This window comes from Clinocottus analis, unplaced genomic scaffold, assembly GCF_023055335.1.
Source record: "Clinocottus analis isolate CAN_PGR_092001 unplaced genomic scaffold, fCliAna1.0.p SCAF_11, whole genome shotgun sequence".
Lineage (NCBI taxonomy): Eukaryota > Metazoa > Chordata > Actinopteri > Perciformes > Cottidae > Clinocottus > Clinocottus analis.
The window spans coordinates 16,171,840-16,197,417 of NW_027175832.1; the positions used below are offsets into that span (position 1 = coordinate 16,171,840).

A 25,578-nucleotide genomic window follows, 5' to 3' on the forward strand; every position below is an offset into this window, starting at 1 on the left:
TACGGCCATTCAGATGTTAAACTTTCGTGAAGATGTGAGTCACACACATCCTGCAGCCGCCTCAGTGCCTCACAAATTGCACCCAGCAGGGAACCGGACCTTCTGGGGCGCGTGAGAGGCGCAGGCGCAAATGGCCGAGTTTTATGAATAGTTTTGTTTTCTCGAACAAAGTCCCACGCGTACGACGCGAAGACATCGCAGACGACGGTTCTCCCTTCCAGCCCGACATCCCATTGAGACTTGTTTTTGAAAAACATCGCTCCTCCTCCAGATGTAGTTGTAGACTAAACTGTTGTCTCACTTTGTGGTCTCTGTGTCTGACGAACGAGGTGCGAATCCCAAAGGAACCTCCTCCTCTTCCTCCGCCTTCCCCTCCTCCTCCTCCTCCTCCACATCGTCGTGGTGCAGCAGCAACCAACGCGGTGTGTGTGTCCTGCAGCAGCTGCAACAACAACAGCAACAGCAGCAGAAACGGCACCTGACGTTTTTTTTCTTCTTTTTCCGGGACGAGCTGATAACCATTTTAGGAGTAAATCAAGCTATTCTCCGAAGTAATTCTCGGCGGCCATCCGTAGATACCGATGGCTTGACATTTGCGCCTGTTGAAAATTACGCATCGGTAAGTTCCTCCGACTTGTTTTGCACGCCTGGTGCTGCGCGCTTCCACTCACATCTTTGACTTTCGCTGCGGCTGCTCAGTTGAGCGGGCAGTCAGCGAGCCCGATGCGATATGTTAAAGCCAACATCTATTTCTTCCTGCATGCCAGCAGTCAAGCTGGAGATGCATTTCGTGTGAGAGAGTGATCAGCATGCCAGACGCTTTTCTTGCTGATGTTTTGTGTGTGTGTGTGTGTGTTTTTTCCATGTGCAAAGCGAAGGTCACCCACATGCATTGATGAATTAAACGTGTTCGACTGCGTGGAGACAGGGAGAAAGCCAGGGCAAGATAACTGCACATTGGGGAAACATTTGTCTCTGATTGATTGTAATTAAGACTGTTGCATTGTTTCCCCCACAAACTGTTGGATATAAACGGTTCTCGTCATGCAGCCTTTATGTTTAGTGTGATTACAGCACAGGAACATGCATTGAACATAAAGCTGCACACAACTACAGTAAGAATGTTGCTTGGCACACACTGACAGGCATGCAATCCCCTTTTTTTTTCAGGCATTAACACACTTTCATCTGGGTTAATTGCAAGCGTCCTCTTGTCTGACAGGAATCGTTTTAAAGTGAAAATGAATTATTAATGCACCACCATGTTCAAAGGAATTCAACTCACATGAGAAGGGAGCTGATCTACATATCTATCCCTTTACAATAGCCATGAATAAATAAGGAGAGATTGTTCTTCTCTTGTTTTCCTTGTGTATCTGCATCTGTAGACACACACAGCTTGTACACACACACACACACACACACACACACACACACACACACACACACACACACACACACACACACACACACACACACACACAGAACCTATAGTGGTTCCTATCGTTGGTGGATGTGATTCCCAATCTTCTCGTCAAGGGTTGCAATCTGTTTTGTGGTGTTCCTTGTATAGTGTTTGATCACATTCAGGGCCTTACAGTTGGTTCAGCCATCATTAATGATCCGAAATCCTGCCTGAATACTGTGTACTACTGGGTAAAATAAACAACACCGTGCTTTCTGCAAACCCACACATCCCCACTACTCCACTAGGTACTGCAGGTACTAAATATCATTCAATTTTTTCCTTAAATTTTCATCACTTTAAAGCTACGCAGACGGGTACCGTGCTACGCAAAGCAAAGACTCTCTTGTTTTGACGATGGGCTCCTTCTATCGTTTCCTGCACCAGTGCTTTCTCAATACCAACAGTGTTTTACTTCATTTGGAGCCTCCAGACACTGTGACATTTTGGGTTGGAGGATAAGAAATCATGTCTGACAAGTTCCTCTCTCTGTCCTGTCTGTCTGTCTGAGTGTGTGTTTTTCTGTTGAAACGTGCATCCCGACAGTTTGATTTCCGTTATCCCTCCTCTAAACCTCAGGGTCTTCCCTCTGAGCACAGTCTGTCCTATTACTTGATAAAGCATGCGAGAGATGCTTTAGAGGTAATTGGATTCGGTACTAGAGGGAAGAGACACAGAGAGGAATGTGTCTGTGTGCATGAATTAGCTTAGCTAGCTTATGTGTGTGTGTGTCTGTGTGCGTGTGTGTGTGTGTATATATGTGTGTGTGCGCGCACGCTGTGCTCTTTCACTGGTTGTGTATATTAAGTGTGTGTGTGTGTGTGTGTGTGTGTGTGTGAGCTGTGTTGCTGCTGATGGCCAGTGTGCTTTGTGTTTGCAGTAAATCATTGTGTTTTCAGGATGCTGTGGATGAGTAAGACATTGTAGGAGGGAGGATGGGAGGCGGCGGGTTTTTTAAGTCTGACCCGATCCTTATCAATTTGATTGGCTCAAAGGAAATTTATTTGATCCTGCCAAATGTCTTACCTTTGGCAATGAACCTGTCCTTCATACGGTGTATGTGTTTGCTACTTCGCTTCAGGACTCTGCTCTAGTTTAGAGAGCAGGTGATGACACATCTTTTGGGGTTGCATACAACCTCGGTGAAAAAACATCAAACGCTCAAACCCCTCTGTGATTTGATTGAGGGGTTCGTGTAGGACTCTGTCAGGATCAAAGTCGTTGTTGCAGGGCTGCAGTGTTTTTGTACTATTTTGAAGTTTCTTTTTTAGTGAAAAATGCTCATCATTAAACGACTCATTTTGTCCAACTCGCAACCCCAAACCTCTTGTTGTTTCAGCCTCGGTTTCCAATTGACCGTGAACTCTATTTCATCAGTTGAATACTTGGGACATTTAAATGGCCCCTGATGATGAAATATGAAGTAACTAGGTCGACACATTGTCTTGTTCAACAAACTAGATGAATTGGGGTGGAGGGGGCGGATGGGAATTGTGGTTTCCAGAAGTAGACGTCTCATTCATTTTCTTAAGTAAAACTAAAGACTACAAACGATTAATATTTCTGTCTGATTAGTTTATTTAAGTTAACGTTCACGTCCGTGTGCGTAAAACCTTCTAGCTAGCAGTTTGTTACAACTCCTGAGGTTTTGGCAGGAAAGGAAAAAAACAATCACATCACTGATGGGCTCTTGGGCCCATCAGTGATGTGCAGCACATCTGAGGGCAAGTGGAAGCTGAAGAAAACAGATTTTTACCTTCAGTTTAAACTAATTCAGTTTAATGTTCTGGGTCAATTTTGGATAAATTCAGCAACTATGAAGCGCTTTGACTGCACTACTGCTTTTATCGATGTCTGTGACACGGCTTCTATCCATAGCAACAGCAGCCGAGGCTCATGGGTATTGAAGTAGTTTGAGTCAACTCCTTGCCATAACTCTATGAACACAATTTCCCATTTCCCTTTTTTTTTATGAAGACTTCTGAACACAACAATGCGTATGCAGTTGCTGAACATGGTTGTTTGTTCTCTAACAGATCCTTTTGTCCTTTATGTGTTGTATTTCAGAGCCCTTGATGCCGAAGTGTGGTGACGCTGAGAAGAGAAATTCCGGTGCATCCCAGTGAACACACACACACACACAGACACACACACACACACACATATATTGTGGAGCCTTTTGGATACAAGCCCTTCACAACAGAAAATGAGAGGCTACCTGCTGACGGCAATATTTCTGCTACCTTTGGTGAGTAGTGTGTCTGCTTGTATCTACAGCAGAGGGGCGACCGGGGTCTATTGTAACACAATCCATTTGACCAATCAGAAACGAGCTGAAGTGATGACACTTACTGTCAAAGCTCAGGACTCTTTGAGCAGGTTGTGTGTTTGTGTGTGTGTGTGTGAGGGGGGGATGTTTAGTCCCATATAAGCGTGTGTAACCATATCCATGTATAAGGGAGTATTGACGTGTCTCCATCACTAGCCCGTGTACTCTTGCGGGTGTGTGCTTGTGATCGGCGCTGGAAGAGTGGAAATCACCAAACGCTGCATCAGCACATCAGCACAAGTTGCATGTACGTGGAACAATGTCAGGTGGCTCGGCTGACCTGAGAGCTGCCGACTGCATCCATCTGCTGTGACTCACTTTCATTAGCCATCTCATCGGAAATAAAAAGCAAAATGGAAGAGTTGTGCAAGATGCGTGGGAGGAGTTTTATCCGGCACACTGATGCAGCACAGCAGCCGTTTCCCTGGTGAAGCTCCACAGACAGACACACACACACACACACACTGTTTTTGGTTTGTGTGAAAAGAAATATAAAATGATTTGGCTCTGACATCCTCGGTATCATCCTGTATCCATGAATGTGATGACGGCGTCTTTATCCTTTTTATGATTGTGCTCACACCAGACTAATGACGGTGGCGAGGGAGACTATAATGAATTCACAATGTCACCTTGTAGTCACAAACATCTCTCTCTAACCTTTAAGTTAACTCTGCCCCCAAACATGTGTGCCGGCTTCCACCAGCTGACATCTTCGCACAGTGCAGTCTCAAGCTGACCTTCAGCGACTGATGTGACCGACACATCTGCTCTGATGTTCCTATTATGTGTCAAAGGAGTCTGTACGCCGGGCCAGTGGTCTGCGACGTCAAATTTGAGTTTTATTGTCAGTGCTGCACGGCGCTGTAGGAGCTACTGAGTTATCTGGTCCTCGAAAATAGCCTTGGGGAGGGTCCATTCGGAGGCGCCGCATCCTCTAAATGGACGGTTTATCTGGACAGACATCTGTTCAATGGAGAGGACCGGAGTGACTGGGAAAGCTAAATGAGAAGCACGATTCAAAATAAAACTAGTTGATCTGTCCCCTATGTCGTCATTGTCCTGTTTTAGCAGCCATCATTCAACCTGGAATAGATGGCACCAGCTAAAGGTTTGTAAAGGTTGCACCAATAAAACTTAGAGGAATATCCATTATCCATGATCTTTTTTAATTATGCGGGGCCTGGTCTCAGGGGCAGAAGGCAGAGCAGACATCCCTCATTCCCCGTACAGGACTAGTTTGACATTTTGAGAAATATGCTTATTTGCTTTCTGGCAGAGAGTTTCGATTAAATGATTGATACCACTCTCATATCTGTCTGTTAATTGTGAAGCTACAGCCAGGAGACGCTGAGACCAGCAAAGTGATGGAAACAGAACAGCTCGACTGGTTGAGACCAAAGAAAAGTAAATCTGCAGACTTGCACCTGTACGGCTCACTAAATAAAAGCCTCGCCGCTGTACAATAATAATAACAATAATAATTGTTTGTTTGTTGTTTTACGAGGGGTCATGTGCAGAATTATTTCTTACTGGAGTCTTAATGAATAGTCACAGGCAAGTATATGCCATAGGAGTAGCCTATAAAAACAGCAGTAAATATACATTGCTATTATGATACAATTGTATAGTATAGCAAAAATAACACGCATGATCTAAAATCCAATAAACACATTGATATTGTCACCTTACAGGCCTGTCTGCACTCATGCCAACCAGATATTTGTCTTCTGCATCCAACTATTTCTTGTTTCTGGAAAGCTTTGCCCTCAATATAAATTGGCTTCTAGCTTGTTACCTGCAGCTTAGCAACATGAATGCTTACTACGGGTACAAAGAGGTTGTTTTTCTTTCAAGCAATGCCAGTGTGGGTTTCATTAAATAATATATGAAACCCTATTGACAACATGAAAAAGTGACTTCTTTAATCTCCTTTTTTTCCTGTGTTTGTTTTTTGTTTAGCCGGCATGGTTTCGAACCGGCGTCCAGCATTTGACGAGCGTTGTCTGGAATTTAAATCGTTCATGCAGTGATTTTAAAATTCTGCCCACGTGCAGTGCGATGGAGAAGGGAAGTGAGTCCGAGGACATATTCTGTGTCGGTTGACGCTCTATCTTATCTCGGCAGCGAGGCCTGGAGTGAATTCATATTGGAAGGCCGAGAGAAGTGATGAGTCAGCCATGGCTCAGCGGGCCGGGACATATTGCACCGATCACTGTGAGAAGGAAGAAGGGAGGTTACATGAAAGCTAAGGGTGCAAAACAGAGATTGGCTTTAAGAGAGCGAGAGGAAGAGTTATGGAGAAGTTGATAGACATGCAGTAACTCTACTACCTCCGGGTAAACTGTCTCCCTCACTGCACCTACTCCACTGTATTTCAAAGAGAGGCAGAATATGGGGGTGGTGTACAAGTTTAAAAAGGATTTGATTTGATCGCTCTAAAGCGGATCTAAATTCGCAAATCTCTGGAGAACCACAATTTGGAGTCTCCGCTACACAATCCCTGATCCACCACCAGCTTGTAAACCCAGGAAGCAAAAGAGGAGGAATAGAGAACAAAATGTATTTTTAAGAACACAGACCCATGATATCACTCGCAGCTACCAGTGTGCAGGATGAGTCATAACAGATATTTTAAAATGACAGGGATTTTGGTCTGAAACAGGCTACTCATGAATACTTTTGCAAATATTTTACATATACCCACAGACAGGTGACAAGTCACGCAGTGACAGGATAAGTTTGTCTTTTTCTCTCTGTATTAATGTTTTTTTTTTGCCCACTTCAGGACAGCAACAGACAGTTACTGATTCAAACATCCAACAGATACAGAGCAACATTAGCATTTATTGTATTTCTGACCACTGCACACATTCTAGATGCTCAGTCCTCCGCTATGTTCACCAGCCAGTCGCTAACGTTGTGCGGTTTGCTGCTGTGTGGGTTTATCAAAGCTTTCTGCCAGCTGCAACAAACAAGGTTGTTGAGAGCAGGGAGAGTAAACCAAAGGCAGATATTACTGTGGTCATGCCGTGCCTCTTGGAAAAAGCAAGAAGCTGGTTTCCAGAACACTATTCTCAATGGTGCAGTGTGTCAGTATAGTCCATATTTGTGACAATGTGTGTTTTTGTCTTATTTTCTCCAGGTGGCCTCAGAGTCCGAGCACTGTCTTATTAAGCGTGAACATGAGAAATGCATGGAGAAGATCATGCTGCACGACCCCAGCGACGACCTTGACTTACGTAAGTGAGGATGTGTCCACAAGTACGCGTGTATTATAACTCTCTTCGCATCCTCCTTTGTGCATAATTTGACATGGAGCCACTGGTTTTCATGTCTCTGCTGCTGGGATTTAAATGTGTACAGCTTGGGCTGTTCAGAAAACACATAGCTGCAGATGAAACCCATGCAGCTCCTAAAAGATTTTACTTTCCATAAAGAAATGACGAGAATAGGCTCTTTTTTTAATACTCAACAATCTGTAATTGTTCTGTTTATCCAATCAGTTTTTGAAAAGGTCATAGAGGGACTTGTAAGGATAAAATAGTGCAGTTTTCTATCATGTTCATATTACAATGCATCACCTTGACAGGGTGCTATACAGGACGGACCATCTGGTGGTATACAGTCCACAAACCAAATGTCTGCCTGTAATGTCACGCTGAGCTGCTTTCACATTTCTCACATACTTTTTCCCCAAAACACAGGAAACTTAGTGTGTGATTCCTGGAAGCAATTATTTTCTTGGCTACGGATTGCGGTTTTCATTTGCAACTACTGCAGGCCTCCCGCTGCTCCAAAGTAGCCCAACAGACTGCATGTCCCAGAGTGCACTGTGACTCATGGCTTTGCTGACAGATACGAAGCTTTTAAAAAAAAACAAAAAAAACATGAAGCATGAAAGATTTAGAGATGTGAGATAACGAGTTAGATGAGGAGAAGAGCTGGAAGTTCAGTTTTCCATCTGCAGATGTTCATGGTCTGGCCTTCAGTCTTCCTGTGTGCTACACAGCAAACTGTATCTGCTCTTTTTAGTGTTTTATAAAACTTTTCAGTGTTTCATTTTTGTTTTTACATCATTGTTACATGGCCTCATGCCCACAGGAAGGTTAGAGCAGAGGTTTTCTGGATAAATAACTAATGTGCATTCGTCAGTTCACTCTTGAATTTATGGTTAAATCATTTCTCTGCAACTTCTGCAAACGTTTTTTTTGTGTGGGCCATTTTTAGACATGTGTGTAATCACACATGTTGGCCCGTCTCGATGCTCTCACCGATCCCTGTTTCCTCCTGTCCCTTTAAAAAAAAAACTGTGTTTCTGCTGATATCAAATTATTGGTGGGGAAATTTTTAAAAAAAGCCTTGCGGGTTGAGAAAGTAAAAAGGGTGAAGGGGACAATAAATAAGAGAGAAAAAAAGAGATAGGTTAGTGGTGGTCTGCTTTTAGCCTGGTCAGATGATTTATCAAACCCACTCTTAAAAGCATATTTCCTGAATTATTTGTTATTATATTTTTAATTGAGGTGCTCTGGCCTCAGATTAGTCTGCAGGCCGTGTAAAATTGCGACATAATGATTTGCTGTCTGGTGCCGTAATCACTGTGTAGCTGGATTTAGCACACCGCTAAATGAATAGTTGATATAAAATGGCCCCTGCACAGTGTTTATTATTTCACAACTAAATGATCTTCAGTCAACAGTTTCTCTAAAGTTAAATTAGAATGAATGGCTCACAACAACTGCACATAATCTAAAAATGGATTTTTTTTTAAAAGCTCACACTGCCCTTCAAAGTAATAACCCTTCTAGTGTTACATGACACAGAAGTAGTTATTCATGTTAAGCAACTGGACTTTGTCTGTTTGGTCTTTAAACAATATAATACATCAGTTTCAAACTGATGAAGCCTCTTGATGGTGTGACATAATTCAATAATACAAGATATCCAGTGACTCGGACAAAAGAGAACCTAAATAGAGATGATGCTGAATTTGAAATACTGGGGGATTTTTAGCATGTGAAATAAGTTTTATTTTTATAACAGTTCGTCTAATAGGGCATTTAATTAGTCTGGAAGATATTAAAACCAGTCGTCTGCATGTGAAGCGAGCTGGCGGAACAGTATCCGTGAGAAGAAAGGAATCCTTTGCGAAAGAGCATTTCTGCTTCACATGCACAAATCAGAGACCTAGAAAGAGAACTGGAGACCGTGTTGGAGTTCATCCTTATGAAAATTGCACAATGGCCAGAATGGCTTGACTGCCGGTTATGAAATGGAGCATAAAACTAAAAATTTCAAACCAGCGCACTAGCGTTTCCTCTAACCTTCCCTACCAGTCGGTCAGTCTCATTCACATCAACTGCAATTAGCTATTGGTGAATTTTGTTTTAATTTGGGGAAGGAAAAAAAAAGAAAATATTAATTTAGAGCAATTTAAGTGGGGTTTTTTTCACTGGGAAGTTGATTTACCTCAAAAAAAATAATCAGTTATTTACAGTTGTGTCATCAGATATCACCTTGGCCAATTTAAATTGGCCATTTGTAGGATTCTCACCAAAGCAAATGGATCCCATCCACTTGCAGATCTCCATGACGCGTCTTTCCTTTCAGATCAGTGTGTAAAGTAATCATGACAGAAGAGAAATGACTTCTGGATGGTATTATGCCACCGTTGCACCTCATGAAACAAATCTCAATCAATTGTCCGATAAGATCCGCTCTAATGAGACAAAAAAAACGATTGTCTGTCTGTGTTTGTGTGCACGTTCTCTGCGCTGTGCATGTGCAGTATGTAGATGCCGGGCTGCATCTTTGGAGCCCAGTGACGTAGGATCTTGTGTGAGATAGCCAGTGATGCAGACACAGTGCTTTATTAAGCCGGTTACCTCTGTAGCTCAGTGCGGCTCATTTGGCTCCGATTTGCCCTTTAAAAGGTAATTGGCTTCGTGTCCAGCTCACCAGACAGAACCAAAACAGATTAGAGCGAGATGCAGAATGTAGAGAAAGGTCTGCAAACACACAATCTCTATCACACACACACACACACATGCAGACACACTCCAAAATACCCCTGAAAATGCATGCGAGTAACACACATACTTGACCTGTACCCACCTCTGCAGCATCATAAAACTGCCCGAGCATAAACAATGTGGGAAACCTGGAGAGAGAGTAAAACGGGATGGGGAGTAGCTGAAGATAAAGGACATCGTTGAAGCATGAAAAGAGAGAGAGAGGGAGAGGGAGAAGGAGAGAGAGTGAGAGAGAGGACTGAATGTAAGAACTGATTCAGGAAATGACGGCGGAAGATGGACAGCGCAAAACAGAACACAACCAATCGATGGAAATGGGTTGAGTCACATTTAGTTTAAGCTTGTTTTGGATAAAACGTTCAGTTTGGATCGAATCAGATGGCATGAAAATAAAACCTATCTGCAGTTGAGTACTTTTAGCTGCCATGTCTCCAGTTGTTGAAACACTTAAAGCTAAACCTAATGCAGTGCCATGCTTACTTTCACATGCACACACACACACACTTGACTTTAAATTACATTTATTTATTAATATTTTGTTGTTTGTCTTATGCATATTTCATTTTATGTTTGTAATGTATAGATGGAAGCTTTAAATAAGCCGAGTTTCGAACTGTTTTTACTCATTGACACAAACACACAATTCAACAGCATGTACAAGCTGCAGCTTCCAAAATGATCATGATGTTGAATCTAAACAATTAGAATATAAACTTAATGCAATCACAATGTATTGCATGACTGTTGAATTGGACTCCATTTTCTTTAGCTTCAGGTGTAGCGTGTAAGTTGTGTAAAAATATAGTTTCAGCTCAAGTAAACCAATACACAACTACCTAACCCATCACAGCTAATGCCTGATGACGTGTCGCTCCGACGCTCGCACAAACACTCGCCCCTCTGTGTTACATCTCTTACACTGCTCTGCCATTTAACTCCCGCGTGATTAATAACATCTTGTACTAAATGTTGTGCCGCCTTTCAAGTGCTGGAGATGATATTCGGTTGGAGGCTGTGTTAGGGGTGAAATGTAATTAGTAACAACAACAGCATGCTCAGTAATATGAAGACAAGGAGCTGATCATTGCCGGTGGCTAAATACAATAAAGACATTTGCCTTTAACTGTGTGTCTGTGTGTGTGTGTGTGTGTGTGTGCGTGTGTGTGTGATAAGATCAATTTCAGTCTAAAGTTTCAGTTAATGTGTTAGTTTGTCAATCAGGTTCAAGACACAAAATCCCTTACATGCACAATTTTGTTCAAGTTTAATCAGGCGAGGCTTATTTTTCTTCAATAAGTCTTTTTTCAACACAGCATGATGTTCATTTTCTAAATAAAGGTTCCGTTAGAGTAAAATAAACAATTATGCTGTAGGGCGTGGCTAGCTTGTGATTGACAGGTTGCTACCACCCAGTTGTCCTGTCTGAGCTGAGAGTCGGTTGGTTCAAGTTAGGTGAGGCTGAGAAGGTAAATGACCTCCACTGGTCACTGACGGGGGAGAGCAGGTGTCAGCTTGCTGTGAGGGCGAAGGTTTTTCTTTCGTTTTAAGTTGTTTTTGTTGCATTTCCTGGGCTTCATTTTTGCGCGTTACAGCCGTGGTTGGTGGGGGCATAATATTTTCCGGTTGTCTGCACATCCGTGAACCCGACGTGCTTCTTCCTGCCAAGCAACACTTTCTGCCCTTTTATATGCGACGGCGGCGCCGCAAGAAGATTACAAGTGCTCATAAGTGCTTAGCTTTATGAAGCTTTATTTGTGAGTTTCAGCTCATCTGCTTTGAGGAGTGTAACTTTGGTTCACTCTCACTGCTCTCACAGCGTCGTCTCCAGCTGTTTTCCATATGTTAGCTCCCCAGCCGAGTGGGAAATTTCCACTTTGGTAGATGTCTCTCCCTCGCTTTTCAAGATCCTATCTTTGTCCCACTCAAGTTTATCGTGTCAGGGTCTCTTAATGTTTTCCTCTTACTGTACAGCTGCCAAATTCAAATGTGAAAGGATCTGAGTTGATCAAATAAAGTTGATGCATAACTAACTCATAACTGAGGGCTAAATGAACTTTTTTTGGCCTGTTTTTTTTTCAAGGCTACACCACAGTCTGCCTTATCTTCAGGAGAGATAATAGGATTTGAAAACTGCCTTTTTTTTTTAGCAACAGATTTGTCCATTAAGGTGTCAAGAAAATGCTCAATATCTTTGGAAATTAAACTCTTATACCGTATCACCTGAAATCCAAATTCATTTGACTATTGTCAGTATCATTTCAACACCTTCATGACAACATAAATGCTAACAGGAGCTTGACACGGACCTCAGTGTGCTTGTGCTTGTCTTGTCTCCTCAGTGTGTCCGTTGATGTGGGACAACCTGACCTGCTGGCAGGCGGCCAACCTCGGCGAAGTTGTGGTGGTCAACTGTCCAGAGCTCTTCCACGACTTCATGGACCCCGAGGATGGTGAGTGGATCAGCTGTGTCTCTCATTTTAAGTTGATCTCATTTGTGTTAAAAAAAAAAAAAAGAATCGCATTCGGTTCAGTTTAGCCCGAGACCTTTTTTTTCATTTTCAGAGATGGGCAGGATCAGTCGTAACTGCACGGAGGACGGCTGGTCTGAACCTTTCCCTCACTATGTGGACGTCTGCTTCTTCTTTGACAACAACACAAAACCTGTACGACCTTTTTAACCTCCTCTGCATTCCATATTTACATTGGTCACAGACATAGATGACTAACTCTGTGTCTCCAACATTAGGACACATACTTTGCCTCAGTCAAGGCCCTGTACACAGTCGGCTACAGCACATCTCTGGTGTCCCTGACGACAGCCATGGTCATTCTCTGCAGATTCAGGTGAGCGTCACAGAGTCAGGTTTCGAAAAAAAAAAACGGTCTCTGAGCTTTCTTTCACCATTTGAATCCTAAAAATCGGAAGAAAAAACTGCCGAAGTGACAAAATGCTCTCGTCTTAAAAAAGGCGGGTGATAAAAAGTCAAGTCGAAAGTCAAGTCAAGAGTCATCACGCCGACTCGTCCACCTTCACGGCCTCGTTGTGTCGTGCTCTCTCTCCCTCTCGTCTCTGCAGGAAGCTCCACTGCACCAGGAACTTCATCCACATGAACCTGTTTGTGTCCTTCATCCTGAGAGCCATCTCTGTCTTCATCAAGGATGGTGTGCTGTACGCTCAGGAAGACGACGACCACTGCTTCGTACACACGGTCAGTAAAGACATCGGCTTATTGTATGCTGCGTAGTCACTCCGAGGCCCTAAGACACACACACACACACACACACATATGTATGTATCGCCGATGAATGGCTTATTAAAGAAAACAACTGTGACCAAATGTAAACAATGCATTCCATACAGAAGACTACATGTTTCAATAATGTAAAATTGAAGCAGATAATTGCAAACATTACCCCTTTATTGTTGGAAACGATTGCTTCATTGATTGCTGGCAGGTTTGCAGTCAGTGTAAGAGTGTTTACAGTGGCAACATGTTCTCAAGATTATTGTTCATAGGTTCCAGAGAACATATTTAAAGGATTTCATCAAAGTGCCTCCTTTACATGCGTGTAAAATGTGATCAACATGGAGGTTCATAGACGGGGATTGAACCACTTCTTCTCAAGCCTTTACTGTTTGATGCGCACCTTTTTGAAGGAACTTCAATCACATGCAAATGTTTTACAAGACGCAAACACGCTTTTAGATGACTAATATCCCCTGATTACGAATGCAGAACAAGCTTTTAGCCTTTGTCGGGTAGCAGCACACTGCTCAGTGTTGTTAAGCAGGCTTGATAAATAAACCTAATTAGGTACGCTAATAGCTTCAGCAAGGCCAGTGAAAATCGTCTCCGAGCGGCTCATTAACATATCAATGGTTACTCTGCCCCTTTTTTTTTTCAACCCCGCTGCTTTGCCGTCGTCGCTATGGCGATTACAGGTCACTATTGGGGCATTGTTGTGCCACGCTGTAATTGGTTGACCTCGCGCTCAGAATGAGGACTCTTCTTCATTAACATGATGTCATTAGATTACCCACCTGACACGTAGCCTATCATAGGCAGGTCCCTACTGCTGGCTGTGATAACATTTGTTCCACATGTTGAAGGTAAACGCAGCATTGTGCAGTTTGTTGCAGCCCGACGGTCTCAACCCCCGTACACCGTGTTTTACAGGAATAAGGACGTTTGTCATTCTTGCGTTCATTGTCTTGGTCATTAAACATGGATTCTTCATTTTGAGGCTGCATCAAAATGCTTTTACTGAGAATAAAACAACTAAGAAAGCGATTTCCTCTCCTTCGTCAAAAGCATATTATACTTATAGTTACGAGCAAATGGCTGATGGTGTCTCATTTTAGGTACTTGTTGGTTGGTTACCCCTCCACCAGTATAGCGCTGGTTACGCTTAGCATTGCTCATACACTTTTAGTTGCTTCACTAGATAGATAGATAGATAGATAGATAGATAGATAGATAGATAGATAGATAGATAGATAGATAGATAGATACTGGAAAAAAGCAAAGTATATGCAGTATATTAAGTGTATATACGTACATACTTTGAAATAGAAGTATAGTGACTAACTAAACAACAGAAGCCGTGCTCGGGTTATTGATGTTGATTCAATAGACGGAGGATCTGGCCAGGGGTGACTTATTATGAAGTCTTACAGCAGTGAACACTGACAACATCGTGAAACATCACCTCGTCATCATATCACTATGCCAACCTTAATTATTACTAGAATTACAGGTAAGCTGCACAATGTTATGTCCTTCCCTCGCGAACGACCCAACATATATGGATGTAGTTGTCGTTAATTAAAAGGTAATCTACAATATAATTCTCCACAAAAGTAGATATCATCGTCCCATATTGCGGCATGTCATTTCACTGGTGAAATACATGTCCCTCCTCTTGTGTTTCCTCCCGTGCAGGTGGCGTGTAAAGCAGTGATGATTTTCTTCCATTACTGCGTCATGTCCAACTATTTCTGGTTGTTCATTGAAGGTCTGTATCTCTTCACTCTGCTGGTGGAGACTTTCTTTCCTGAGCGGCGCTACTTCTACTGGTACACCATCATAGGATGGGGTGAGTAACTTTTTTAAGTAGTTTTCTTTCTGTTCACACTGTAAATCCAGCCATTAATGCCACACTTTCCATATTCCGAAGCAATTTTCTGACTTCAAAAAAAACAAAACAAAAAAGATTCTGATCATCAATTTTGTGCGTTGTGGAAAAGCGATAACAATGAGATAGTTTTGATAAATCGTGTGATCTGGATTCCCATTTCTCATACTACCCATCTTCACCCTGACAGTCTCATTAAAACAGCTTTCTATTTACTATTTATGTGCCTAACTTTTGAGATTTCAGTCAAACATGCCAGTCAATATAATAAATACAATAATTATTATTAACTACAGTCTTGAGACAAACATTTCATCATTCTATAGTACACTAATAAATTCACTATAAACAGGTTCACAACCACAAAATGTATTCATACTGTTGTTGCGTAATATGTCATACAAATGTGAAGTACCCAAATGTATAACGGAGTATCATTATGACATTTGTACTGTATTTTTCTCCATTGTTTCAATGATTACTGTTATTCCAGGAACTCCCACCATCTGCGTCACTGTCTGGGCAGTTCTGAGGCTCCACTTTCATGACACTGGGTACAACTCCTCTTCCAACTTTACACTCCCTCTCAGAAAAGGAAGAAATGCATGTTGACTGTCGGCTTTGTTGCTCATCGTGTATAAAGCACTTAAGAACCCAACGCAAATATTGTAATACAATATCTTAAATGTATATCCTCTTGATCCTCGCAATTTAGGATGAAGAGGGGATTTTTCAGTTGGTATTTCAGGCAATAGGTCAGGGAATTAACGTCCACTGATCATTTATTCATGCTGACAATATTTTTGAAATCACTGAATAAATCTAATAAGTTCCTTAAAAACTGATCACGCATGGGATTAAGTAAATAAGTGCCAGCTCAGCGTTTGTCTTTACTAATGTATTGCCCAGAACACATGATGAACTACGTGACTGTCGGTCAAACAAGCTTCATTTTGATTTACCCGACTGATTTGTCGAAAAAGCTTAAATCATGATTTTAGCCCAGCTTCCATTTTAAATCCTCCTTTCCTCTCCAACCCTTTCCTCCACCGTCCTTATTCTGCAAATGGCCACTTGCTTGACGTATTGCATGATGCTATTTTTTTCTCCAAGAGCTGATAGAGAGTGTTGAATGATAATTCAAACGCACTGTTCTCCGCCTCCTCCAGATGCTGGGATACAAATGAGAACACCGCCCTCTGGTGGGTGATCAAAGGACCAGTCGTGGCCTCCATTATGGTAAGACGGAGGCTTAATGTGTTCATTCCTCTCTCTTTCTTTTTTTTTTACACATGCTCCACTATCGCTTCACTGACTTAATGTAATTTATGGCAACATGATCTATGTGTTTCGCTTCCTCAGATCAACTTTGTCCTTTTCGTTGGAATAATCATCATCCTGGTGCAGAAGTTGCAGTCCCCTGACATCGGAGGGAACGAATCAAGCATTTACCTGTGAGTTATGAGCAGCAAATTTAGCGACTCCAGAGTTGTAAGTCTTCAGAAAAATATGGCACAAGAAGAGCCCAGTGGATTTTAAGATCTCTAGTTAGCTGAGCATAAACAACCCTGCAGCGTAAATACATGTGATTCACCTTTTCTTAAAGGAGAAGGCTGTCAATATTATTATTTTCTTCTTATTATTGTCAGTACATCCCATGAGAATATTGAAACCACTTACCGATCCCACGAACAAGCGTTGCCTGCATCTACATAGCTACATCTGACTGGATGACACATTCCTTTATTACAGCAGACATGACGCTGTCGTTTATTTTGGGTCAATCTCACACACATTGTCCTGCTGTAAATACTCACCAGAAACCCACATGTGTATTATTCCGCAGCTAAAAATAGTCCCCAAAATGTTCACTTTGTCCTTCTATTTGAGCTGCATCACGACTGTTACCAGCTGTCTTAAGGATTGAATGAGTGGTTAAAATGAATGTCACTACAGATCTGCAGAAGGAGCACATGGACTTGAGACCGAGCGCCACTGGCAGGGTGGAGAAGTTAGAAGTATTGAGAGAAGGACTAAAACATTGTGGACTTTGGTCTTTTCATGGGATTTGTTGAGAATAAGAAAAGTATAGAATCATTTTCTTTGGATAAGTACATCTTCTCTTTAAATACACTCTATAATACTAACGGAGCATCTGTTGAACACGTGCCATGTGTTTATTTATGGGTTGTTTCATTTGTACATTCTTAAAATTAAACCTCCGATGTGTCCTTTTAGACACTTTTCAGAATATATTCATTCGTAGAACCTGTTGGCTGGAAGCGTGAACCTCATTATGGAGTTGTACTGTCGCCAGACATCACTCCTCTTCTGCTCCCACTGGGCGGCGTCTTTTGAGGCTTTGCGGATAATGTCATTCTCATCTGTTGCTGAGACCTGTGCGTGCGTGACCAAGTGTGAAGTTGTGTGTGTGTGTGTGTGTGTTGTGTGAGATAGTGTGTCTGTGTCCCTAAAGACACTGTCTTTGTTGTATTGTTGTGTTGTCTTTGTGCTGTGTAGCAGCTGTGCTCAGAAATGCTTCAGTGAGCCCACACAGGCTGTTCAGCATTCGTGCAGGATGTCAGAGTTATCCACCATCACACTGTAAGTGTGTGCGTGTATGTGTGTGTCGGTCCGCCGACACACATTTGTGTGTGTTTGTCTAGTGTCGACTGCATGTGTGTGTGTTTTACACCAGGGGTTCTTTTTTTTTTTTAATGGTCTGGACTCTTAAATGCACTTTCTCTTGCACTCCAATTTTTGTACTTCTATACTCGTGGGGACCCTCCTTGGCACGCTACATCCTCTATCGTCCTGAACCATAACCATCAAAGCTCCATGCCTGACCACCACCCCGACCCCGAAATGAAACTAAACGTTATTGTGAACCTTTAAACCAACTCTCTTAAGCAGGCTTTTGAAGGTTCTGCCCAAAGTACTCACGAAAACGTCATGTGTCCTCTTAATAATAGACACACAAGAATGTACATAGACTCAGCATTTAGTTCATCTGCTTGAAAAATGCAAATTTGGTATTGTTGTTTCCTACTCATCGAAAGACCGCAAAACTCAATGTTACACTTTTTTAGAGTACATTAACGTCCATTTCCCAATGAATGCGTTCAGAGTATGAAGCTTTGTTCTGCTCATCATGACCCCTGGGGCTCACTGGACCGCACTGTAAAAAAAAAAACCCACTGCATTTGTGCCTAGCATCTTTTTAAGGTTTCTTTTGTCGTTCGTTTCTGTGTATTTCCATTCGTTATGTGTATGTCAGCCACTATGTATTGCTGCATGATAACACGATAATGATGACAACGATAAGATAAGGACACAAATGATACTCTTCATGACCACAGTGATGGATTGTACGTGTCCACAGTTTTGTGTTTCACTTCTTTGTCTTAATCTCAGATTAGTTCGTTAAATCTAACCTCCGATTGAAAGGATAAGACTTGTGTTATTTTATATTTTTAATTTGTCTAGAAATCCCTAAAAGGACCAGATCCAACCATGTCCAAAAACACTATTTACTTTCTGATTTCCTGACAACATCCCGTATGAATTTGATCGTACTGATCTCTTTTTCAATTTTCTGAAAAACATATGTAAATTATTAGTGCTCCAGTGAGTATTTAAATCCGTGAGACAGTGTATGTGAAATGTATTTATTTATCTCTAAAGTACAGGCTCCAGGTTGTGATAAAGAAGCAAGTGACCCAACTCATTCATGTCTTTACAATAGTTTTAGGACAACAATGGAGCTCTAATGAAAACATAAATACCTGATTGGGGAATCAATAAATTGTTGATTGTGGTTTTTATGGTTTTTATGGGATTTGTTGACAAGAAGAAATATAAAGGAAATATCCTCCGCCTTATCCTTAAAAGAGAACACCAAAAATAATCATACAATTGTGACCGAGCCTGCATTTTAAACATTTGCCTTGACTGAATATTATACTTGAATATTAAAACTAGTTTACAACAGAAAATGTGTCCTAGCATTGCATCAGTAGCTCGGTGCTTGCGTCACATCCAGCTGACCAGCATCAGTAACACATGACTTATTAAACTGTGTGTGCATGTGTGCGTGTGCGTGTGTGCGTGTGCGTGTGTAGGCGTCTGGCGCGCTCCACCCTCCTGCTCATCCCGCTCTTTGGTATTCACTACACTGTGTTCGCCTTCTCACCTGAAGATGTCAGCAAGAGGGAGAGGCTGGTCTTTGAACTGGGACTGGGATCCTTCCAGGTACGCTCCAACGGCCGGTTTCAATTTCAGAGAACGACGAGATGACGAATGAGGGAACATAATCGGATGGTAAATAATCGGAGTCAACCAAATAGGAGAGTGGAAGCGATATTCAAACCTCTTCTGCCCTGGATTTTCACAGCTATGCAGCGAGCTTCACACACGTCCAATACAGACTGAAGGACAGCAGTTGGCCGTTAGAGTCTCTTAAAGCAATTGCGGACAATGTTGGACAACAAAGTCGATGAGAAGTTAGAAGAGGATGAAAGCTACTCTTTGTCTTGTTTGATAGAGAACTGATTTTCGATGGTCAAACAATATGAGCAGTTTGAATCACTTTTGGGAAATTGTGATAGGAATTGTAAAACCATTTTCCTAATTTGTAGTCAGTGTAAGCAAAAGCACACATGTTCCATCAGCCATGAAATCGTTCTCCATATATTGAACCTCCATCACCATAGTCCCTATTTTTGATTGTTTTTAAGATGGAAGCATGTTTCAATCTCAAGCTGTTTTTCTCTTATTTGTGTTCTCTGTTCTCCTCCTCAGGGCTTTGTTGTAGCTGTCCTTTACTGTTTCCTCAATGGAGAGGTAAGCATGTGTACCTATCCATAAACAGCCTCCCTTTGTGATATATGACACTTATTAATACCCAAAATGTTCTTAATGCTATTTTTGATGAACATAGCACCTGAACTTATTTTAGGATACATGTCTCTAAATACTGCAAACAGTAACACTTTACTTCAAGCCCTCTATTTAACATGTATAGGATACATTGTATACTATATGAAAGTTTTTTTTAAACCCCACTAAATTACATATGACAGTCCTTTCCAAAGATAAAATTTGCAGAATTTCTTTAATAGACTTTTATTTAACATTTCTATCTTTAGTACAACTTTGAGTCACAAAAAGGATGATGATCATATTGTTCTGAAAAGTGTAGCCCACATGTTGTCATGTCATGTTGTCTCATTTATAAAGTATGTAACATCTAATTATAATATGTGCCTCATTAACAAATAAACAATACATCATATTAATATGTGTGTGATGAATATCACATTTTGCAAGTAAATCTGTGGTCGGTACCACATCTGCCCCCAAGCAAAAATAGCTATCCCTGATAAAACATTTACATTTTATGAGTTTTACATATGTTAACAACTTCCATAAGAAATATCCACTTCATTAAAATGACTTTTGATTTCAAACACACTTCAGATCTCATGACTTCCATGAGTCTCACAAACAACAGAAACAGTGTGCTAGTGACAGACAACAAAACGAGTTTTGACAAATGAATATTAATTGTTTTAAAAAAAGTGCTTCTGTAAGCCCTGTGAGAAAATTACATTTGTTCTCAAATTAATAAAAAATAAATGGAAATCTACACATACTGAAACATATAATACAGTCCTGTGTTGTCACAGTGCTAAAAAAAAACATGTATTTTTGTCAACTGACCTCTGATCTAATAGATGAAGACTTATTTTATGTGATTAAAGCTTTGCTTTATCATATTATCAATTGTTCACTGACTGTTTCCACACCAATCACGAAAGTCTCACATGCATTATAACTGTTAATAATACATGAAAGTGTCACCTACACAACCTAAGTGTTCTGTACCTTATCGTGGAGCTGGTACAGCTTAAAGTACATTAAAAAATGACCTTGTGAAGTTTCTCCCTGAAGGTGCAGTCGGAGATCAAGAGGAAATGGCGCAGCTGGACCGTGAACCGGTACTTTGCTGTGGATCTGAAGCAGCAAAGGCACCCTTCGTTGGCCAGCAGCGGAGTGAACGGCGGGACTCAGCTGTCGATCCTCAGCAAGAGCAGCTCCCAGATACGAATGTCCAGCCCGCTGGCGGAGAACGCCAACATCAGCCTCCCGACCTGAGCGTCTAATTCAACGTCTGAGTCAACTTCAAGGTGCCGTTCCACTTATGTGCGTCCAGAATAACCAGAGCAGACCAAAGTGGCCCCTCATACCTCATTGCATTTTGTAGTTTGGCCTTTTGAAAATGAGGTATTTCTGAAAGCATTTACTGGAGATTCATTAGAGGTATATAGCTGACTTTCATACCTAATCGTTTTATTTGACTAGAGGGCACAATTTAATTTCTTTGAGTAGTTTAGTTGAGTGTAGATTGTGATTTTTTTCTGATTGACAGATTTTTTTTGAACAGAGAAATTCAACCCCATAGAGTAAAACAGAGAGATATTAGAAAATCAATTCCTACCCATTTTTTTAATCTTAAATTTAGCCCCTATTATTGTTTAATGTATTATTAATATCAATGTAGAGTTGGTGCCAAAAAACAGTACTTGTTGTAAAAAAAAACCTAGCAGTAGTTAAACATCAAATGTCGGGGTCATATTTGACGGTTGGTGTGTCACGTAAATGTGCTTCAAAGTGCCATACAGGTCGCCTGACTGGATCTTATCTCACAACTGTCCAAAGTGAAGTAACAACCAAACGTTCGCCTTGCTTGTACAAATGCGCATTATTTAAATGTTTCATCTTAGATTTAAACTTTTTTTTTTTTACAATCAGCCGTAAGTACAGAGTATGTCAAAAAGATATAATGAGAAAAAGAAAAAAAAAAAACTCATGGATTTTGTAAATAGTTACTTTTGTCGTCAAGATCAGAATTCCTTTCTTTTGCATAACGCAGTATTGTAATGACCTTTTCAAACGAAAGGAACTGGAGCCCAAATCTGTAGACTTCACATCACATATCGTGAGGACCCTGACGATCCTGCCCAAAACTATTTGTTTGTACAAAGTGCCAAACTGAATGAGCAGAAGTTCCCAATCTGACGGGGAATCTGAGGGGTCGTGATATGTCAGATACAACATTGCAGGAAAGAAGAGCACTTTTCTGCTCCGTTAAATTATCTTTATATTTGGAATATTTATTTTACTTTTTTATTTTTCTTGTAAAAAAAAAACAGAAAACAGATGGATTCACGTCTTTAGACTCAGAGTTACTCAAATGAACCCATGTCAGAAGGTAGAATGTGCTCGTATCTCGAAGAACTGGCGTAACTTTGAATGAGGGCGTCATTAAATGACGTATTGTTTTAAAGGCAAAACAGTTGAAGGGATTTATCCTCACATCTAGAGTCAGTAGTTTCCTCCAGTTCAATTTCCTTTCACCGACTTGTCGTTAACATTCTCGCAGACTGAACATAAATGTACCATTTAGCAGATGTTTTTTTTTCGTCCATTCCTCATCGTGCCATGAGTTCATATGTACAACATGTTATCATAGACGGCAAGAATCAAACCCTTCACATGCTCCTACAGATAACAGGACTCTTTGTCTTTGTCCTCTTCTCTCTGAGCGTCAGCCCATCGTGCCATATTAAATTGCTCTACATTGTAAATTAGTTTTATTGAACCACCTCCTACTCATATTCCAAAGTGCCTAGTCAGTCACTTTTATTTCCAGTACAATGAACAGATATCTTCAATTTGGAGTAAGAGTCATTTCCTGCAAAGAATGTACAGAGTGCTGTGTTTTTATTGTGGAGAGAAGTTCAGCTGTTTGTTTGCTTTTTGTATTGTATGCTCAGAAAAAAAAAAAAAGTTCTGCTCATTTATTGGTGAAATTATTTAAGAGAAAATAGTTCTGCTGTGTGTGTGTGTGTGTGTGTGTGTGTGTGTGTGTGTGTGTGTGTGTGTGTTTTCTTCTTTTTTTATCATGATGTGTTTGAAAAGACTTAAGTATTAGCTCAACATAACTTTGGCTTGATTTGACCTCCGGGTTACAACTATCATCTATTCAAGATGAGTCCGTTACGATTCAGCACCAACGTCCAACACATAAACAGCTTCAATACAATACTCGTTCTAACAGGCAACACAAAAATGCTTTAATGTAACAGCTCTTGACAATCGCAGTGTGTTGCCCACTTTTTTCTTCGCTAAACAAGCTAAGAAACAAAACCTGTCCAAACACGTGAAGGATTTGAGATGAAATGTGAAACAATGTGTACAGGAGGATTTATCCACAATATTTACTCAAGATATTTATTTTTTTGTACTGTCATTTGAGTGGATTATACGATTGTAGTATCTTAAAAAAAGATGAATTGACAATTGTCGAACAGAAAAGGATGTATATTTATTTTCCATGAACCAGTGCCATGTGAAATGACTCAATGTACACTATTCATGCTTTCTTATGTGTAATTTAGTTGTATGCCTGATGTATTGTTTCATTACTGATATAGACTCTCTTTGGGCCATAACTGGAGAGATGTCTCATTTCTAATTTTAAAGAAAACTAAAAAACTCTCACAGGAAATTGCTGACCAAAGCTGCAGAGGATATTGTGAGATAGCAAAGATACTCTTAAAAGCAAGATAAAGCGTAAACACTACTGAAGAAGAGATGCATCGGATTTATGCATCTGCTTTGCTGCTTTTTGATAAAAAAAAAAAATTTAAAAAGTGTGTGACAAGATACTAACAAGGGAACTAGAGCCAGAGGGAGACTTTTTTTTTAATTTTATTTTTATTCAGAAGGTGTTAGAAGGTGAAGCAACTGCGGCAGATGAAACACAAAGTGTGTGCGAGGGTGTGACTTAAAAAAAAACAACACTCTGCTGCTGCTTCCGTGTTCTATCACCAGCCGTCACTCTGAGTCTGAATCAGCTCAGATGGAAACGACCATGTCTCAAAGCTGTTACGGTCTGTGGAAAGAGGAGCACAAAACTCCTTTCTTGACTATGTCTGTGCTGCACACCTGTTCACCACGAGGTGGCAGCAAATGGTTTTAGTTGGGGGGGAAAGTTTGACTGGCAATGCTTGGCTTTTTGAGCCGTGTACTTTGACATTTGATGGTAATGTGAGGCACTGAGGCGATTCAATGCCACATGCTTAACATTGCTCACTTTTGACTTGACAGTGTTGATTTTATTTATTTTTTTACACAAATCAATTATTGAGTTTGTGTGTCCCCCACTAAATCCCCTAAACATCCTTAATGCTCACTTTAGTTTCAAAACAAACTAAACTATTTGAATTTCAAAACTTACTGGGATATGAGGAAATATTGAGAAATTGGGGCACCTTTTAGTGACCATTTCTCTCTCCACAAACACCTCTTCTTGCAGTTTACTTTAGTATTACGGAAGCACACTAATCTTTATGTGTGAAAGAAAAACTCTTGTCGAGTTTTCTGGAAGCAATAGTTTTGACATTTTCGGGAAATATGTTCATTCGCTTTTTAGCTGAGGGTTTGGTGAGGAGATCGATACCACTTCAACGACTGTACGCTAATTATGAAGCTACAGCCTGTTAGCTTAGCTTAGCACAGCGACTGGAAGAAGGAGGACGCAGCTAGCACCCCTTTGTTCCCAGCATATCGATCGTATAACCCTGTATTTTATCATTTCAACTTAATAATGCTTAACGAAATGACCTAGTTTTGTTTAGGCTTCACAGTTTAGCTAGGTTTAGTTAAAACATCATGGTTAAGCCACTGTGGAGATATCAATGTCTAAAGCCAAGAAAACTATTTGAAGATGTTGGTTTCAAAACTATATTCGGTGGGTGATTTCAACACCTTCTCAACATACATCCAACATTTGACCCATGTGGGAAAACATTTCTGAGGAAACTTCAAAAGGTCTTTGTCATAATAAGGTGATATTAAGTTGGGGAGCATCGTACCCCGGCTACCCCCCAGCGCCCAGCTCGAAGTCTTTGGACAACTAATAGCAACCTTATCGCTGAAAAACAGCTAGCGAATATTTAGTGTGTTTCCCAAAATGTCAAACTATTCCTTTAAATGTAACTCTTCTCAGTGTGGCATATCTCTGTGTTTAAATGCCTTTTCTTTGGCGGTTGTGCGTGTTGAGCCAGTTTTATCAAGTGTGTGATTTCAATTGATTGCCGATGAATTTTTGAATGTACCGATGTTACTCAGCTGCTCTTAAATGTCGCCTGCTATCAATTTGCCATGGTGTACAAATGATGTCTTTTCTTGATCATATACAAAGCACTGTATATGTATATTTTCGGCACACAGGTGAACCTCTTGATGAAAACCTGTAATGTTTGTGACGGTGTTTTTGTATGTTTATGTAACTGTTTTCAGAGTGTGTGTGAGTGTGTGTGGAAGTTGGAGCATGTGTATTCTGTACACGTGCACATCATCACAAGCATTATTACTGAGGATATACGCAACTTAAATGTCAAAAGAATATCTATGAAGCCTCATCCATATTATGTTCTACTTGTGACAGTGTGTCATGTGTTACATGCGTTCTGGTGTCAAACTTTTATGTCCCAGGTTGTGTAAATTTGACTGCAAAATAAATCTATCTGTTGTACATTGTTGCATTT

The 25,578-nt window shown here is 40.8% G+C and overlaps 1 protein-coding gene across 4 annotated transcripts; it reads left to right on the forward strand.

The window, feature by feature from the left end:
- Window positions 1-131: 131 nt before the first annotated feature.
- adcyap1r1a (adenylate cyclase activating polypeptide 1a (pituitary) receptor type I) lies at window positions 132-24,157 on the forward strand. Of its 4 annotated transcripts, none has more exons than XM_068602806.1 (15): window positions 132-619; window positions 3,533-3,713; window positions 6,940-7,036; window positions 12,166-12,276; window positions 12,389-12,489; window positions 12,573-12,670; window positions 12,903-13,035; window positions 14,770-14,923; window positions 15,456-15,516; window positions 16,132-16,201; window positions 16,325-16,416; window positions 17,483-17,566; window positions 19,084-19,213; window positions 19,763-19,804; window positions 20,902-24,157. In XM_068602806.1, exons 2-15 carry the CDS (start codon window positions 3,672-3,674, stop codon window positions 21,124-21,126), a joined length of 1,440 nt encoding a protein of 479 aa, XP_068458907.1. In that variant the 5' UTR covers window positions 132-619; window positions 3,533-3,671; the 3' UTR covers window positions 21,127-24,157. The 4 variants fall into 4 exon arrangements, with proteins under 4 accessions (XP_068458907.1, XP_068458917.1, XP_068458928.1 ...); XM_068602816.1 differs by having other exon boundaries at window positions 20,915-24,157; XM_068602827.1 differs by lacking the exon at window positions 17,483-17,566.
- The last annotated feature ends 1,421 nt before the right edge of the window (window positions 24,158-25,578 follow it).

What these genes read in the sequence shown, in the direction of transcription:
- adcyap1r1a (XM_068602806.1), top strand. Translation starts at nt 3,672, where the DNA reads ATGAGAGGCTACCTGCTGACGGCAATATTTCTGCTACCTTTG. An exon ending in CAGCGACGACCTTGACTTAC is followed by an intron (nt 7,037 to 12,165) that starts GTAAGTGAGGAT and finishes TTGTCTCCTCAG; the next exon opens with TGTGTCCGTTGATGTGGGAC. An exon ending in CTCCACTTTCATGACACTGG is followed by an intron (nt 15,517 to 16,131) that starts GTACAACTCCTC and finishes CGCCTCCTCCAG; the next exon opens with ATGCTGGGATACAAATGAGA.